Below are 18,173 nucleotides of genomic sequence, written 5' to 3' on the forward strand. Positions count from 1 at the left end.
TGGGCTCCTATTGGCAGAGCCGGAGCAGAGCTCGCCTGAGGAGGAGAAGAGAGCGAGGGTGTTTTCTCTCTGCGGCAGGTCGTGCTTGGAAGCCGTGTTTTGCAGCAGTTGGCAGTGCTTGACGGCAGTGACGCTCCCGCCCCTCACGGCGGTGGGGAGGAGGGCTTCTCTGTGCCTCGTCTGCGGCCCCTTCTTGGGGCTTAGGCCCGGGTTTAAGGCCCGGTCCAGGCCCTCCGCGCCCCGCTGAAGGGACCCAGAAACCCGCCTGGGCCGCTCCGGCCCCCTCCTTTAGCGGGGATGGAGCCAAGAGCAGCCACATCCGCCAGCTGTCCAGCACCAGATGGGTTACCCAAATTCGCAACTTTCAGCCCCCAAAATACAGTTCTCCGGGCAGCTCGGCGTGGTTTTGCATTCAGGAGGCCCAGGCTGGCTCACGTGTGGGATGAAGCTAGCCTGGAACCAGCGCTGCGCTGCCGGCCTCCTGGGGACCCTGGTACAAGCAGGATGGTATTTTCACATCACATTCAGATAACTGGGGAAGGGCAGATGGAATATGCTGGTGTTTAATAAACACACCAGACTCCATTGTTCAGTCTCGTGTGACTTGAGGCTCAGGTTTAGGACTGTTTTGGGTTAGGTGGGTAACCAGGGCACCAGCTGGGCTCAGAGCAGCTTGTGCTAAAGCTATCAGCTGCGGATAAACACACAGTAAAACAAGCTGCGGTTTGCACAATACACAGATCTTGGCAGAAATCTGAACTGAGGCTGGACAATCATCCCCCTGCTGCTTCGAGCCTCAGGTGGCGCAGGGACAGGTCTGTGTGTGCCTTGTGGTGTGAGGATTTCCACTTGACCCTGAGTTGCTTGACCTTTTCGAGGTACAGTGAAGACACAACTGTTTCTGCACCCAGAAAAGAGCTGCATTCCCCAGAGCAGCTGGGTTGATCCGGGGTAGAGCTGTCTGCAGAACCGGGATCTGGTGCTTCATGATTAATCGGGGTGGACATCCCGTACGTGACCTGTAGAGAGCACAAGGCAAAGCTGCAGAAGCATGACCTGGCTTGGCCCGCTCCCACAGGGGCTGGGACAGGCACCAGGAGCACTGGGCCAGCAGCAGCCTATGTGTGGATTATTGTAGCGGGAAAAATACTCCCTTTATACATGCTTTTACATTTATATGCCTCTCAAGAAGCAACTCCAAGGGCAGGTCCAACCTGATTTGAGCTGACAGGGTATTTAAAAGCCCACCCCATCTGTGTCCCTGAAGCCACACATTTGGGACTCGGATAATTTTAGTTCTGTTTCCAGCAGTTTGACTGGCTTTTGCATCACTGTAGACAGTTCAATTCACTTCTTCGCACCCTGCTGTGAAGCAGGGATATTGTGACTCCAGTGGGACTGACCTTCTTCAGGATGACTCTACTCTGCCTTGGTAGCCCAACCTGGAGCATGTCACCTCCACAGCAGGTCCAAATCCTTCTCCCTGAGCCCTGGTCACACTCAGTTCAGTTTTTTTCCTCCCCTGAGGGAATGCTGTATCAGAATCGCTTCAAGAGCAAATGTGTACATGTTAAGACAGAGGGTGGAAGATTACATATCCATACTGAATGTAAATGTAGAGAATTCCCCCATAAGTTGTGCTGAGTTGTTCATGGGCTGTGCTTGCAGGAAATACGAGCAGATTAAAGGAAAATTAGGCAGGTTTGGCTTAAAAATAAGTCTGGGTGTTGCGGGGGGGGGGGGGGGTGGAACCCAATCTGTATGTTCAGATGATGTTTGCAGTTGTTTTTGTGTCTGCCCTGCATGTCTTTGCTGCATCTGGCTTATGATGAAGCAGGGCAGGCTCTCACTGCTGCTAGGGACAGCAGAGCAATGCTGCATTCAGCAGTACTCACAGCTGCCCAGTTTCACCCTGCAGAGCTCATTTCGACATGATGCTGCTGTGCAGTACCTCTGCCTGTGAGTTTCTGGTGCTGAGCTCCTGCTTGAGGCCAGGCATCATTTCTGATCTGAAGAAAGGTTGGCATCAGCCCGTGTGTCATCTGGCCTGGTGCCTAGCTGGACACAGTCATCAGTGTCATTTCCAAGAGCCCCTCAAGCCTCAAATCTCTGGTATTTAACAAATTCCATATGGGAAAACCTGTGGAAGGTGGGCTCTCGCCATTGTATCAACCAGGGGACCAAGGAAGTCTTTTCCAAGGAAAGTCTTCTGAAATCTGAGCTGACCTAGTGTTTTATTTACACACAAACACTTGTGGCAGGGATGCAGGTGTCACCTATAGGTATGACATGAGGCGTCAGGTTCCTGTTACTGCTCATGGCAGCTCCTGCCTTGCTGCTGTATCACCCCTCTTTCAGTCCCAGCCACCAGGAGCAACTTCCACATCCCTCTCCAGAGCACCCCAGGAGAGGATTTTTGCCATTGTAACTTCTGAATGGCCTCTTCCTCTATCTCAGCAGCCTAGGTCAGGTCCCACAGGCTTACCTCTGCCCCTTGAGTAGGATATGAACCCTCTTCATCCGTTTGTTCCCATGCACTCCTTGCACACCGAGGTCACCTCCAAAACTTACTTCCAGTTAGTATAGATGTTTAACTCCTGTCCAGTTTTGCAAGTAATTTTTGTGCACAGCCCCAGAGATTCTGCTGAGTATGAACTACAGCATCAGAGGAATTTATCCTCCATATTCCCAACAGAAACAGCTCGTTGGCTGAAGAAGCTCCTGTTCCTCCCCCTTTCATCTTGCCCTGTGCTCCAGCTCCACTCTTCTCCCCCATTCCTGGTTTGTCATGCTCCATCACCCCTGTTCCACACTGCTACACATGATTCATTGCCCAACACCTGCAGGTGCTGTGAGCATGCCTGTGGTGTCAGGCTCTCCTCTGATTTAAGGTGAGGGTAATTACAGCCCTGTGCAGGATTTTAGACTGGGAAAACCAGTTTGGTCATTCCTGGCCTGAAGGTCATGTTCCTGCACTGCTCGAGAGCAACAGGGGAGGAGGGAAAGGGCACATGCACATGCACATGCACGCACAGAGATACATGTGCGCATGTGTACACATACAAATGCACACACATGCACACACACAGGCACATACATATATATACACACACCCCTACTCACACATAAACTTCCAGGCATGCATGCTTGGATGTGCATACACCCACATGGACATGTAAACACATATGTAGCTATACATACATGTGTACATATACACGTATACATACACATATATACAAACAAACATACATATGTATCTGTAGAATCATAGAATCACAGATTGGTTTGGGTTGGAAGGCACTGTAGCGATCATCCAATTCCAAACCTTGCCGTGGGCAGGGACACCTGCAGGTTGCTCCAAACCCCATCCAGCCTGGCCTTGAACACTGCCAGGGATGGGGACCTGGGGGTGCTGGGGGGGTTTAGGAGATGGGGGACCGGGTCAGGTCATCCCAGGTAGCCTGACCAGCCCAGCAGTGGGGAGCATGGGCAGTGATGTCTTTCCCAGAACAGGTTGTTAAATAAAGTATTTCAGTACAGGGTGAGTCATTAATTAGGCCCATCCTGCAATGCGAATACTAGTAATAATAATAAAAATACTTTACAGCACTCCACACCCTGCGCTTGCAGACATCACGCACCTCCCACCATCCCACCTTGCGCAAAGACCCATGGTGTGGTCCCAGCCACCCATCCACTGCCGGGTCCTTCTTCCAGCTCATCCCATGCTCAGAAACCCCTGTGGAATTGGAGGAATCGTTCCCCTGACTTGATCCCAGAAACCCCTGTGGAATTGGAGGAATCCTTCCCCTTATTCGATCCCCAGGAATCTGGGTTTTCACAGTGGAGATGAAGGCATTCCCAGGTGGGTTCTCACCAAGGCTGAGCTTACCCAAACTCTGCATTTTCTCAGCATGACATCCTGGAGCTCCTGCTTTCATAAGAAGCACAGAGAGATGCCAAGCTCCCGGGCAAATCCCACGTTAACACCAGCTATCCAGCGCCACCATGAAAATTCAACAGTGGCATCTTACAAATGGCAAAACTCCCCAAAATAACATGCATACTTCCTTTAACAGATCTACTTCGCACTGCAGAAGTCACGACAGACCCTGTCTGCTGTCATGGGAATGGCCAAGCCACTAAATACTGATGCTGGGTCCCACACAGTCAACCCTGAATGCCAGAAGGTACATGACTACCAACCCCAGGGCACACCTGCATGCACACAGATCCTTGCTCTCCCTGCTCCCACCCTGGAATGCTGCTGGCATGGCACACAGCCGGTGGGAAGGTGCTGCCAAGCAGGTTTAGCTCATGCTGCATCCACGCTCCCTCCACACCACCTCATCCTGCCCTGAGGCCTTCCTGCAAAGCCGCTGCTGTGGAAATGCTCTGGTCCCATGGTCGCTGTGGGGAGCTAAACCTGGAGCTAAAACCTCTGCTCATCCCGAGGGCTTGGCATCACCTGCAGATGTCTCATGCTTCCCCAATGGCAAAACCAGCTCCTGTGCGGGGCTCTACCCACAAGACCTTTGCATCCATTCTCTAACACCCTTTTGGCCACTCTATAGCCACAGCTGCTTTTTCCCAAGCTCTGGGATAATGCCTGGATCAAGGCAGAAAGACTTTCAGGGATGCAGCACTTCTCACTGCCCAGCAGCTGTACCCAGATTCGATGGTGTTTCTTGCTTCTCCTGGGGAGAGGGAGTTCTGTGCTACCCCATCAGAATCTGCATTTCATTGTAGAATTAAATAGTTCTTCCTTTTGGTTTCTGAAGTACTTTCATGTGCTTGAAATTCTCAAGTAGTAAATAGATGGATTTAGTAGGAAATTTAGTGGTAAATGCTCCATACCTGGCAGTGTTCAAGGCCAGGTTGCACAGAGCCTTGGTGACATGGTCTACTGTGATGCACCCCTGCCCACGGCAGGGGGTTGGAACTAGATTACCTTAAGGTCCTTTCCAACTCAAGCAATTCTATGATTCTATGAAGTATTAACACATGATAGAGTCACTTGTAACTCCCAGCCAAAAATAACCTGGTACACAGGGTAATGACACAAGTAAGCACTCCCGTAATGTTTGACTGTCCATCCCAACTATGGCCATATCACAGAGACACGTAGCAAATGAGCAATCTTCACAATGGCCAAGAAGTGGGGGTCCTCCTCAGGGCAAAGAAACAGAGTAAAGTAGGTATTTGTAACCACTGGAGCTTTAAACAAAGCCCAAAGGGTTTCACCCTGGGATTCAGGCAGGAGCCCAGCATGTTCCTGGAAGCTACCAGAAGTCCCATGAGAGCTGCAGTCCAGCTCTTGGCTTAGACAACACCAGCTCCTCTCTGGTGGGATGGGATCAGAGGGATGCCAAAGTCTTTCCTGGTGCTTGGGGACCACCAAGGCAATGCAGTGCCACATTGATTAAATGAGCCTCAGCCACCACTCATTGCTTGGATGGATGATGGTTCATTAAGTCTCTCTTGCCTGCATGGGGATGCTCTGTACCCCCACAGCCAGCAGCAGCAGCTCCAGGGCTCTGCCAGGGAAAAGCTGAGGTTCATGGGATGGTACAAAAGACAGAGCCCTCCTCAGTGGGCCATATGCTGGGAGGGTGTGTTATGCATTCCTAGGAAGAATGAAAAGCCTAAAAGGTCAAAAATTCAAAGAGGTCTAAACCAATTCATACAGACAGGTCGGGGTGGAGGAGAGGCTGATTTTGACTGTCCAAAGTCAGTGGCTCTGGCAGCTGTATTTCAAAACTATGGTGACCTGAATTACATGGAGAGAACTAATGCGAAGTTGATATGCTTTGTCATGCACAACCAGTGCTCTGTTCTCTGTTAAATCACCAGTCTGCTCTTTGCATAGGTTGCCTTGTGCCCTTGTTTTTATTTTCCAGTCGCTTTTGTTTGCTTTCTGCAGCAGGCAAGAACAAATTTATCCAATTTCCTGGCTGTTGCTGTGGGCTTTACACATAGCAACAAGGAGAAAAAACCTGTTTCTTTTTTTTCTGATAGTAAGAAACAACCTGCAGCCTCCAAAAATCACACTGGAGACACTGAGAGAGGGGAAAATCTCTGCCCCCTTTCCTCCTGCAGTCATGCCATATTTTATCAGTGATGATTGGTTTGCCTTCTCTGTCCCACCAAAGCAGCCCTTGGCAATCTTCCTGCAGAAGAAAAGTGCTCTTTTTAACCCCCCAAAATAATAATTCAGTCTCCTGAGACTAGATTGAGTGACGAGAGCCATGAACATGCAAATTCAGCTTTTACTTATTCACGCTTAAACCTGCTAGTGCCAAACCACATGGTAGTGTGAGTGCCCTCCCTCCCTCCTTCTTAGCCAAATCAACCCCACATGGTGCTGGGCACACGTCAGCAGAGGTGATAATTGTGATGACCATGATGACTTGGTTAATTGAAATCTTCACACACACCTGGGCCAGATTTAACAACTCTGGCTCTTTTGTTCTTTGGCCCAAACCCATCATCCCAATGACCCTTTAAGACAGGTATGGTCCATCCTCATTCCCCTGATGGGGAAACTGAGGCAGGGCAGTGGTGGGGTTTGCTGAGGTGCAGGAAAGCTTGAGTCAGAGCTGACATGAACATCTGGGAAACTGCCTCACAGTTCTCCATTTTGGTCTTGCTTCCCAGGAAAAGAGAGATTATGCAACCGTGTTGTCTGTCTCTCTGCCAGGTCTGTTCTCATTGTGGTTTTTAACCCACGGTGCAGCCTCATCCCCAGATGTGGGTGTTACAGACATGTTCTATAGCATTTTAGCCAGCTCAGCTGTGAGGAGAAGAAACACCACAGTTTTCCTCCTCTGGGAGGAAGATAGAAGTGCATGCTGAATCGCATTACAACCCGCCTGAGACTTCACACAAGAGGGTACTACCAGAAACCAGCTTCAAAGCTCTGCTGCTCCAGGAACATCTTGCAAAAGGCTTATCCTGTGTGTGCTGAGGCTCTTCTCCTGGTCCTCTTTCTCCATAGGGATGAGTTCCAAGTGTGTGGCCTCACTTCAAAGGGCTCTTTGGGCCTGGCAGGACAGAGGGGAGTACCCTGGCTTTGGGCTGGGATGCACGCCTCTTCCCTGGCCCCTACAGCCCCCGCAAGGCATCTCTGTGAGCCAGAGCTGTCATCTGCTGAGGTGGGAGATGTCTTCCCCATGAGGGAAGACCCTGTTGAAGTTTACATGAGGGTCCTTCCACCAGAACAAAAACTGGGCACCAGCTTTGGGGAATCTGGGCAAATTGGCTTTGCTGCCTTTAGCCAGGTTTGACCTCAAAGAGTAGGAGTTGCTTAGACACACATCCCTCCACTCCCCCCCCCCCAAGATGAGTCAGGGGAACACAGGGTGAGGCAAGCTCCTCCTGAAGGCTGCACAGGGAGCTGATGGTTTTGTGCTCTCTAACATTCAGATGGATCCAGAAATCCCAAATGCACAGACTCAGAGGTGACAGGGATGCTTAAAATTCCCATCTGGATGCTCTTGCTTGGATACCCCATCCTGCCCTGCTGTGGGTTTCCAAGTCATGAGCAGAATGCTTCCTTGCCCCCTGGGTCCTGAAACAGGCTGGTCACTTCATCCAAGTTTTATGGAGATTCATCACTTTGCAGCCATTTGGGATTTCCTTTGCCTCCCCTCTGCCTAGTGTAGGAGGAAACGGATCCCCGAGGCAGCAGGTCTTGTGTTCTAGGTGAGGACAGCAGTGTAGCTGCATTTTTCAGGGGAGAAAACACACCTATGCCACAATTTGAAGTCATCTGGGAGATGGTGGACATCTCATTTTGGGGCATTTTCCCTTGATTTGTCTTTTAAACAATCAGGGGTGTGTACCCAAGCCTCCTGGTGCTTATTCTGAAAGGGATGAAGACAAAAGGGAAACTCTCCTCAAGTAACATCTATGGGAAAGGTTATGGCAAAGCTTTCAAAACTACAAGAGGCAGAATAAGAACAGGACCATTCATTGTCTTCTCCACTGTGAGGATGAAAGCATCATAAAACAATCTGGTGACAGGATCAAAATAAACCAAAGGAAATGATTCTGCACCCAAACAAGTCACAAGATTGGGCAGCTACTTGCCACAGGATGTTGTAAACACTCAGAGTTTACCTGGCTTCCAAAATAACTTGAATTAATGGGAGAAAAATCTACTGAAGGCTATTAAATAAAAGGACATTTCTGACTCAGGAAGTCTGAGTCACAAAAAAAAAAAAAAAATGGAAGTCAAGGAAATATTCTGGGGAATTATCACTTGTATTTACAACCTTCCAAGGGCCGACTTTTATGAAGAGAGGGTCATTGCACAGCTAGATGGGCCACTGAGGGCTCTACTAGGTTCAGGAATCGAGAAGCAGAGGGCACTGAAGCACGGTGTCGGTCATAATAAGTTTGTTATTCCCCTGGATAAATCTGCCCCAAGGTCTCACTGCTCTGCCGTGCAAAGCATCTCTTGGAGGCATGAGGTCTGGCGGGGAATATGTGGCACCTGGCAGGTGGGGAGAGAAGATAGCACCCAGGGGTACCCGTTCAGGCAGGTTCACAGAGATAGGACAACAAGGGGGGCACCCCCTCCATGTGGTGCCTTGATAGAGCACCAGCTGCTGGCTCTCAAGCTGAGAAACCGAGCCTGAAAGACATGAGATAAGGGGAGGGCAGAGAGAAAACAGCCCATGGCCTGGCAGGAAGAATTTCCAAATCACCCTTTTTTGTCAAAGTAATTAATAAACATCTTGAGCAGCTACAGCTCTGCCCGGCTGCTGCAGATCCAGGTGCAGGAACAGGCTGTGAAGCAGGGAGCAGGGCACAGCATCTGCAGTATCTTCATAGTCTTCATGACCAAGAGGCCCTGACAGTCAGATGGTGAAAGCACTGGTAGGAACAAGATTCACAGTTATCCCAACAGATGCTAACATCTTTCCATATTTTGGGCTGCCCTCATGCATGTCTCTGTAAAAGAGGTAAGTCCATTGCAGCAAAACAACCTCCACGTCTTTAAGTCACCCATTACCCCCATAATAGGATACAACCACTGAATGGAAAGAATGCCATCTCCACACCAAGGGCTAAAGCATTGGCATCCCTCTCTCTGTTCAAAGTATCTCTTGTGAAGCCAGTATCAGTACCAGCAGAGAGCCTTGGAAGTCCTGGGTCTCACTCTGCAGCTACCTCCAACATCAGTAAACTGCTGGTGGCCACGTTGCCAACCTGATGCCCAAGAAACAGCCAGGGGCAGGATGACAGAGGGACCTGGAGAAGCTTGAGAAGTGGGCTCAATGAGCCCACTCATGAGGTTCAACAAGGCCAAGTGCAAGATCCTGTTTCTTGGCCAGGGCAGTCCTTGCTATCAGTACAAGCTGGGATGAAGGGACTGAGAGTACCTGTGAAGAGATGTGCTTGGGGCTACTGGTGGGTGAAAAGCTGGATATGATCTGCCAGTGTGTGCTTCCAGCCCAGAAAGCCAACCCTATGCTGGGCTGCATCAAAAGGATCGTGAGCAGCAGGTTGAGGGAGGGAATTCTTTGCCTCTGCTCCTCTCTGGTGAGCCCCTCCCTGCATTCCTGCATCCAGCTCTGGGGGCAACAGCGCAAGAGGGACATAGAGCTGTTGGAGCAAGTCTGGAAGATGCTCAGAGGGCTGAAGCACTTCTCCTATGGAGACAGGCTGAAAGAGTTGGGGTTGTTCAGCCTGGAGAAGAGAAGGCTCCAGGGTAACTTACTGCCACCTTTCAGTCCATACAGGGAGCTTCTGAGCTCCCTGTACACACTTTTGAACAGGGTCTGTCAAAACAGGACAAGGGGCAAGAGTTCTAAACTAAAAGACACTAGATACAGGCGAGCTACAAGGACACTGTTTACCATGATGTGCTGAAGCACTTCAACAGCTTGCCCAGAGAGTTGGGACATGCCCCGTCCATGGAAACATTCTAGGTCAGGCTGCTCAGGCTCGGAGCAGGCTGATGTAGTTGAAGATGGACCTGGTCATTGTTGAGCAGATGGACTAGATAACCTTTAAAAGTCCCTTCCAACATAAACTATGATTCCATGATTCATTGAGAAAACTTTGGTTCTTTTTTTCTTTGCCAAGCCTTTGTAAATATCTCCAAGGATGAGAACGGCCGAGAGCACCACATGTTAGATGTATACGCGTGTCCTGTCTTCCAGGAGCTCCAGATAAAGTATTACTCAAATGTTTATTTATTAATCATCAGAATAGTAACAGCAGGGTATTTTCATTGTGCTCTTTTATCTAATCCTTCGACAGCTTTTGCTAAGTTTTTAGACAGCAAGTAGGTGTAAAAGATGCATGCATATATGTATACATATCTTTTACATATATGTGAAAGACATGATGTTGATGAGTGCAGACAAAAAGGAGGGTAGGGCAGAAAAATCAATGGCACAATATTTTCACATAGCTTGGAAATGGCTCTGGGAGGGAAACAGCTTTATACTGTTAGAAGACAAACTAGGCCCAATGTTACTAAAGCCTCCCTTCTAATTTGTTTTGCTGATGAGGGATCAGGTAAATGAAAATATGCCTCACTCTAGGGAAAACTCTGTGTTTCTGAAGCTGAGTATGTTTTCTGCTGCTGAGGGAAGGGTCTCAGTGCCCTGGCAATGCTTACCGGCACTGCACTTAAAGAAAAAAAAAGAGAGATAAATATATTAAAAATAGATGCTGAAAGAGCAACGTGATTGAGGTGGAGAAAAGCTTTTATTCAAGTTATGTGGCCTTTGCAGTATTTTGGCTGCTTCTTTGCAAAGAGAAGGATTCACTCCCTAGAAGGTACTTGCTGCTGCTTCTGGTTCTCATTCTGCAGTCCCTGCCCCATACATATTCCCTGTAGAGGGGGATGCTTTCAGGGCTCCACCCCAAGGGGCTTCCCTGCTTTGCCCCACTCACCCCCTCTCACACCAAAAGTAAAAGAGGAATAGCTAAAAAGTGTTAATTTTTGGCAAATGCATTCATGGTTTTTCCCTTCCCCAGGGCAAGAGCAAGAAAAAGTCCTTCAATTATCTTGGAGATGAGGAGTGGGCAGAGCAGACAGGACTGGGCTGCAGCCAGCTCACCCAGCTGAACACCTCCCCTGCAGTGCCAGTCAATGTGTCACCCTCTCCCACCTGATTCCCACCTTGTACCAGGGACAAGAACACAAACGCTTTAATTTAAAGCACTGTGCAAATGAGTGTCCAGGAAAGGCTTGAGTCAGCTCTGACACTCCTTCTCTCCTCCTCTTTTTGACCCTTGCTTAGAGACATTATTTATTTAGCTTATATGAGTATGTTCTAAATAGGACTATTAGCTTAAGACTCAACTTAGAATGAATTATAATATTGTGTGGTTCAGTATGTTTTTTGCTTTACTTTACTTGCTTAGCTTGAGTAGCTAGATCTGCTGAAGCCTTGGGCTGTAAGATGTGGACTTTCACATAGATAAGCTTTTGGCTGTAACAGTGTTAGTTTTCCTAGTGGTTTTCCTAGTAGCTGGTACAGTGCTGTGTTCTGTCTCTAGTACGGGAAGAATATTCATAACACACTGATGGTTTAGTTGCTGCTAGGCAATGTCTAGGAGATCTTCAGTGTCCCATGCTGTGCCCCAAAGAACTGGTGCACAAGAAACACAAACCATAAAATAAGCAAGCAGAAGCTGCAACTCAACAAAATAAGAACAGTTCACAGCCTGCCTGTGAAGAGATGGAGAAAGAATCCAATAAAGTGTTAGAAGACCCCAGAGTAAAAAATCACTATTGGACTAAAACGGCACATGAGGGGTGGGTGTTTAAAACATTAGGGTATAGCTGTCATGGGGTTTCTTCTTTTCCTTTTCTCCCCAAACACCCTTGGGATGTCCATGTGCATGCAAAACAGACCCCTCTGAGACAAAACATAAAGCTTGTAGTTTGGGGCAGTATGAGAGCCTTACCCACCTTTAAAAATAAAAATGAGGATGTTCCTGCAGAGGGGACTGGCCCTGATGTGCACCCAGATGCAAACATGCAGCCAGATATTGCTTCCCTCCACATTCTGCCGGCCCTGGAATTGACAGCCAAAGTTTGGAGAAGGGGAGCAACTAATCCTACAGGTTAGGTAGAGGATGCTGAGTATGTGCTAGATGGGACAAGGATACAGGGTGTGCCAAATCAACTGTGCATTGAGACCTTCAAGTTGGTGTGGCCAAGGGGTTTCCTGCAGGATGGAGAAGCATGTGGGTAATTAATGAAAATCTCCTAGCTGGTAAACAAGTCTGGAGGACCTGGGCCTGCAGGCAGCTGTAGATGAGGGCTGAGATACTGGCACAGCAAAGCATTGAGGCACAGCACCTACGAGGCACAGCATCTACAAGACACAGCCACCCTCTGCCCTGTCCACAGCTCCCCCAGGGACCCTCTTGCAGGGCTGAGCCCTCCAGCCACATCCAAAAAGCCAGGGCAGGAACATAACTGGGGTCTGCAACTGAGTGCTGATGAAGCAAGGAATGGGTGGGGAGGACATGGTGGGGCTGAGGGGCAAATATTCAGCCTCCAGCTATTGCCTTCTGAGCCATTGTCCCTGCAGCCTGGTGTTTAGGCACTGCTCTCCCACACAGACAACGCAGGAGGGTTTTGGACCAGCCATACCAGTGGTGATATGGATGGTTTTTCCCAGACTCCATAGAATCCCATTGCCGGTTTCCAGAGGACTGCAAGCCCTGGGGTGAGGATGACTGCACCGCTCAGTGCACTGAGGCCAAGCAGCGAGGCTTCTCCAGACTTGTTCTCCTGTCTGGGAAATTTGCATTAATTCCCCTCCTGGTGATTCAGGCTCCTGCAGGAAGGTTCAGCCTCTTCCTTGCCACACACGGGTGTAAAGAACAGTTTGCAGGGACGGTGCAACTGTCTTCCCCTTCCCGATGCTGCTTCACACCCACCACAGTGTGTCTTCCAGAGCTCAAACCCTCCTGTGCATACAGAGGAGTGAGATGCTGCATCTGCCAAACGATCCCTGCAAACGGCTTTTTAGAGGAAAAAATTTTTAGGAGCTGGAGGCGGAGACTGTAAGGGAACATCTCCTATCCCAATCCCTCTCTGGACCTTCTCACCCAAGGAATTCTCTCTGCGGTTCAGCCACCCAAGCCTGATGCCCGTGTGTCACATAAAAGGGGGGGGGGGGGGCAGATTTTCTCGACCCCCAGTGTTCGGTCTGTCTATTTAGCACCCGGAAAAGCCAAGACCCTTGTTCCTGACCAGTGTCCTGTTATAGGGACCCTTCACTGAAGAGTCCTGCTGGATTGGAGGGTGATTTGCCCAACTTGTGCAGAGAATGTGCCAACAGCATAAGGGGGACCTCTCAGTGGGTCTTCCCATTTGGTTTGAAAGTGCTACCTCCTGCCAGTGACTGGTAGTGCTCACAAAGGACTAAGACTAGCAGCTTATGGAGTAACAGGCTTTAGTAATATAAAATTGTGACAAATTAAGGTTCGTGATTGCCGGTGATAGGGACTGTCTGCAAAACCAAGCTTGAAGTGATACACAACTAGCCTGTAATCACTAATAACAGCTGGCGTGAGCTGGGCATTTAGCGCATATAAGATAAAGTTCTTACCCAATAGGTGTCTCTCTGGGGAAGAAGCCCATCTGCTGATCCCAGAAGTGATGATGAAGTTTTCCCCATCTCCCCATCTCTCTCATTCACTTTCATACTTTACTCTCAGGTGGAGCTTGAGGGACTCCAGTCATACATTGTTTTATTACTGATTGGTGTAAATTCATTTGCTTCTCATTTAAAGATATAACAAGATATATGTTTATAAAACGTACGCTCGGTGAGGGGTGATTATACCTTGGAGGTGGGTAACTTTGGGATGGAGGTGTGCGTTAGTATTATAATGAGATTATAATGAGCAAGGTTCACCTAAGAAAAGTGATTTTGCCACAGTTGTTGGCTCAGCAATGGGCATCTTCTGTTATGTTTCCCACTTGGCAGCTGCTATGCAGCTTATCAGCTGTATGGTACCATCAAGTTTCCAATCCTGCAGGGAGTACAACAGAACCTGGCTGCAGTGTCTCCGCTCCCCTCCACCCTCCATTGCTCCTATAGGATAACAGGTTGTGTTGCCTAGGGAACCATGGTGGAGTAGATTCCGTGCATACCAACAGTCCTGAAAGTGGCAACTCTATTTTACCTTAAAAAGGTTTCTGTAACACTACAGCTTCTGTTAAACCTCAGTTTTCTCCAATTCCACCCCCCACCCCCACCCCAACAGTGATTTTCCCACACTGTGCCTGGGGCTTGGTGCTTACACTTCAGTTTGCTTTCCTTCCTCTGAATCTGTTCTTATTTATTGTGGGAAAGACCATGAAAAGGCCGAATTCAGCCTCAGCAAAACAAGGTCCAGCTCAACCCACCCAGCCCTGCCTCTGTTTGCTAATGGAAACTCTTCTTCGTGGTCAGTTTTCAAGGCTCTGGGCAGGACCAGAGCTGTGCATCTTCAGCTAAGCCTAGCTGGCTGTGCATTTTAATGGAGCTACTGGCAGGATCCGACTGCATCGCTGCTGGGGACCAGCCCACAGAGACCACCAGAGGTACAGCAGCAAGTTAGAGCACTCATCAGCTCAGTTCATAGTGGCCAATAATGTGCTGGAAGTGAAAGGACTCAGCCCAGCACAGATTATGGTGTTGATGCGCACCCAGCCCCTGAACCTGGAGTGATGCGAGACCCAGAAGAGCTCCATCTTCCCCCTTCTGCAGAATGCTGTCCCTTTGCACTGTGGCTTCTGACAAATACAAGAAACTGGTTGCTCTGAAGCTAAAACTGGAGTCTGATGGACCCACTCAAAAGTCCACCAAGCAGCTCCTTCACCCCACTGCTAGTGACTGCCTAACCCAGATGGCTTATCCTTAGGAATGGGGGCAGCTGGGAGGCCCTGCCTGGTTGTCACCCATTCTCAAGAGAAGGACAGTACTGCAGAGCTGACACTGCAGCAGAGGTGAAGGTGAAGCAGTGGGGACGTTGGTTTAGGTTGGTGCCTCTCCCATAGTGTACCCAGGGTCCCACACCATCTCGTGTGGGACGAGCCATTTCAGCCACACCGTAATGCTTGAGAGAGAAATGTGCAGCAAGAATAACCTAAAATGCCAGTCCCCAACACAGAAACTATTGCTGGAACTGAACAATACAGGTATGTCAGTTACATCCCCATCAATAAAGCAATATGTCCTCCAGAGAGCTGCTTTAGGGGGTGGCAATGTTCACTTCAGGCTTTAACAGAAATCAGATCAGGAGTCTCTGAAGACCACAGCATGTACCAGCACTGCTGTGTGCAGATGGAAGACTGCCCCCATACCTGGTAGGTTGATCAGGCTCGGATGTTTCTGCACACTGAGCCCAGAACAGGAGGTGTAAGATGACCTGAACAGTTGGTTACACGAACTCCTTGGAAATGCAAACCACTGTCTGACAGGCATAAGGTCACAGCCATCACCCTCCCCAGGCCCTGGAATCACAGCTGAAATAGCATTGTAATGCACTTATAATTTATTCATCAGCTGAATGAGAGCAGCAGCAGGCATTTCGATGGCAGTCTTTCATCAAACCCTTGTGGGGGACTTCATCCATTTTAAAAGAGCAAACTAGAGTGGAAAGGCAGAAAAATAAAAGAACTTTATTCCATTCAAATTTAAACAAGCACAAAAAAGGGCAAATCAAAATAAGGTTAGGAAAAAAAAAACAAAACAAGCCCTCCTCTAAAGATATTTTTTCTTTTTTTCTCTTTGTTTTTCTTCTGCTTTGTTCTGAATCTCCCAAACTTTGCATTCCTCTGCTGGTGGCTACTTTGATGGAGGAGGCTCCCTAGATGCTGATGACTGATGCTCAAAAGCACCTTTTCATCCCTGTGATGAGTTCTGCCTGAGAATCAGCTAGCCCCATTTTTAGGTGAAAGAGAGCCAAAAGGTGAATTGTCGACAGACTTTTATTCTTAAAGAGTCACAGTTGCTCCCCTTGAGTCACTCAGATGTTCTGCTCCCCAAGTGTAGGAACCTATGTAGGTGCCAGTGTGATGGCAAACATTTTTGTATGCCAGTTGTGTTTTATGAGAGGTGGGAATCAGCCCTGTGCAATAACACTGTGCTGCTCACTTGCGCAACAGAGCAGATAACTGCACTTTGATTTCCCATGTTAAATGCTCTGGGAGGTTATTTTTGGGAAATCTTTCCTTGGCAACAGGGCATTAGTGCCTGGGCTGAGATCCATAACCATGATGCTTGTCTGCCCTCTGGTCTGGGACTGAGGTATCTTTTGTAAATAAAAGAAGTAATCCTAGATTACTCTGTCACTGGTTTCCTATGGGGCTGGGAAACTGAAATCTGTGCTGCTGCGGTGGGAATGGTGGGCTGCCAACACCAGTATGGCCTTTGCTGGAGATTTGCATCTAGCCTGGGCCACAGCACTCCAGGAAGCACGTGGAAGAAATTATCCTGGTTCTTCTCTTTATCTTCCATATCCCCACAGTGGTCTGGATAAGAAGAAATGGGATGAGATTTGGGCAGGGGTGTACTAAGCACAGAGACATGTTGACCTGAGAGCAAAAGAATCTCCAAATTGGGTAGTTTGAAGAACAAATATTAAAGAACTGTTTGGGCACACATGTCCTGGGCTGCTTAGGAAAAGCTGACACTGCCTTGGGGCTGAAGGGTGATGAAGTGGTCCTTGAAATATCCCGCTCTGTTTTAGTACAGCCCAAGGAATAGCTGTCTGTGGTCTAAGTTTCAAAAGGCTCCTTGTAGGGGCTGTAAGCTGAGCAGACCTCCTACCCATTCCCTGATCTTCATCACACAAGCATCCATCTAACATCCTGGGGTGAGGCAGTGCTGAAGTCCAGCCCAGAGCCCCCCAGATCCCTGCCAATGCCTTGCCAGAGCACAAGAGCAGGGAGGAGGCAGCAGGAGAGGAGGTGGTGATGTTTTTTAGCCCAGACAGCTCCGGTTCCCTAAGGGAAGGAGCAGATGTCTCATCCTTTGAGCCACTCAGGAAAGAAATCGTATAAAGCGCCAAAGAATATCATGTGAGAGGATCCTGCCCCAAGAATGGAGTCACACAGGGAGGACCTGCCCCATGTCCCCACCTCACTCTGCCAGCTGACAGAGCAGGAACACTCTAATGTGACAGCAGGATGACCTTTGCATTTTCAAAGCTTCTGCTGTTGCTAAGCAGAGGAGTTAACTCCCAGTTTGTCATCCTTCATGAATGCAGCTCGCAGGAAGGAGGAGAGAGAAAAGGAAGGGAGATATTAAAAATAGATGATGAGAACAAAGCAGAAAGGACTTGAAGTTTTCATCTCAGATTTACATAAGGTGCCAGTGGCATCTTGAGGTCCAGTTTACAGCTACAAGTTCTAGTGCCGCGGGCTGGATTAATGGCACGTGTAGCCTCTTCCTCTCCTGGTGAGACTTCCCGTTCCTGAAACCACGTGTTCCTGCACCAGGCTCTGTTATTTGTTCTCTGAGCCCAAAGAGCAAATTGATTCCTTCAGGTGGGGAAAATAACAAATGGAGATAAAGAGGAAACAATACCATCTGTGGCAAAGCACACCCCATGGAGAGCCCTGCTTGCAGGCAGGCAGCTACCATCCATGGGGGAACAGCTGAAGGAAGAGGTGAGCAAGGCTTCATCCTTTCATTTAGATGTATCAGAGCTGATTAGGGGAGAGAAATGCCATATGATAAATGAGAAAGATATGTCAGCCCCTGGGCAGCCTGGGCTCGGGGAAGGGGATACCAGGCAGAGCAGATGAACCTCGAAAGGGGCTGCCCAGGTTGCAAAGTCCTCCGTTACTTCAATAGTTTCTGTCTCCTGCAAGCAGTGGATGTTTTTGCAGCAGAGGGGAAAAAGAAATTGGGGAGAAAGACCAATATTCTCTCTAAATGCAGACCTGATGGAAAATTTTCAGCCTGCCCTGTTGAATACACCAGGGTTTGCTTCACTTTCTGCCTTACTTTCTGCTTTGCTTGATTTCCTCTTTCATTAACATTTGAGACAGGCAGCAGGTGGAGATAAGTCCTGAATAGCTCCAAACTTCGCTTCTCCCATCTCTCTCGGCACTAGTCTGGTTCAGACAAAGCCAGTGCTGGAGGCCGGCTGGAAGGAAAGGTGTTTCAATTACCATAGAAATAGGGGCAGCCTGT

General features: G+C 48.8%; 1 protein-coding gene across 1 annotated transcript in view; it reads right to left on the minus strand.

Moving 5' to 3' along the window:
* LOC130598605 (phospholipase A2 inhibitor gamma subunit B-like) overlaps window positions 1-15,306 on the minus strand; it is a 140,683-nt gene extending 125,377 nt beyond the window's left edge. Inside the window, exon 1 of the mRNA XM_057408159.1 lies at window positions 15,303-15,306. Within this exon, the coding sequence (XP_057264142.1) occupies window position 15,303 (1 nt within the window). The 5' untranslated portion in view covers window positions 15,304-15,306. The remainder of the gene's footprint in view (window positions 1-15,302) is intronic.
* Between the last annotated feature and the right edge of the window lie 2,867 nt (window positions 15,307-18,173).

This window comes from Pezoporus wallicus, unplaced genomic scaffold (assembly GCF_028554395.1).
Source record: "Pezoporus wallicus isolate ANWC-B61680 ecotype Strahan unplaced genomic scaffold, APGP_CSIRO_Pwel_v1 contig_6996, whole genome shotgun sequence".
Taxonomy (NCBI): Eukaryota; Metazoa; Chordata; class Aves; order Psittaciformes; family Psittacidae; genus Pezoporus; species Pezoporus wallicus.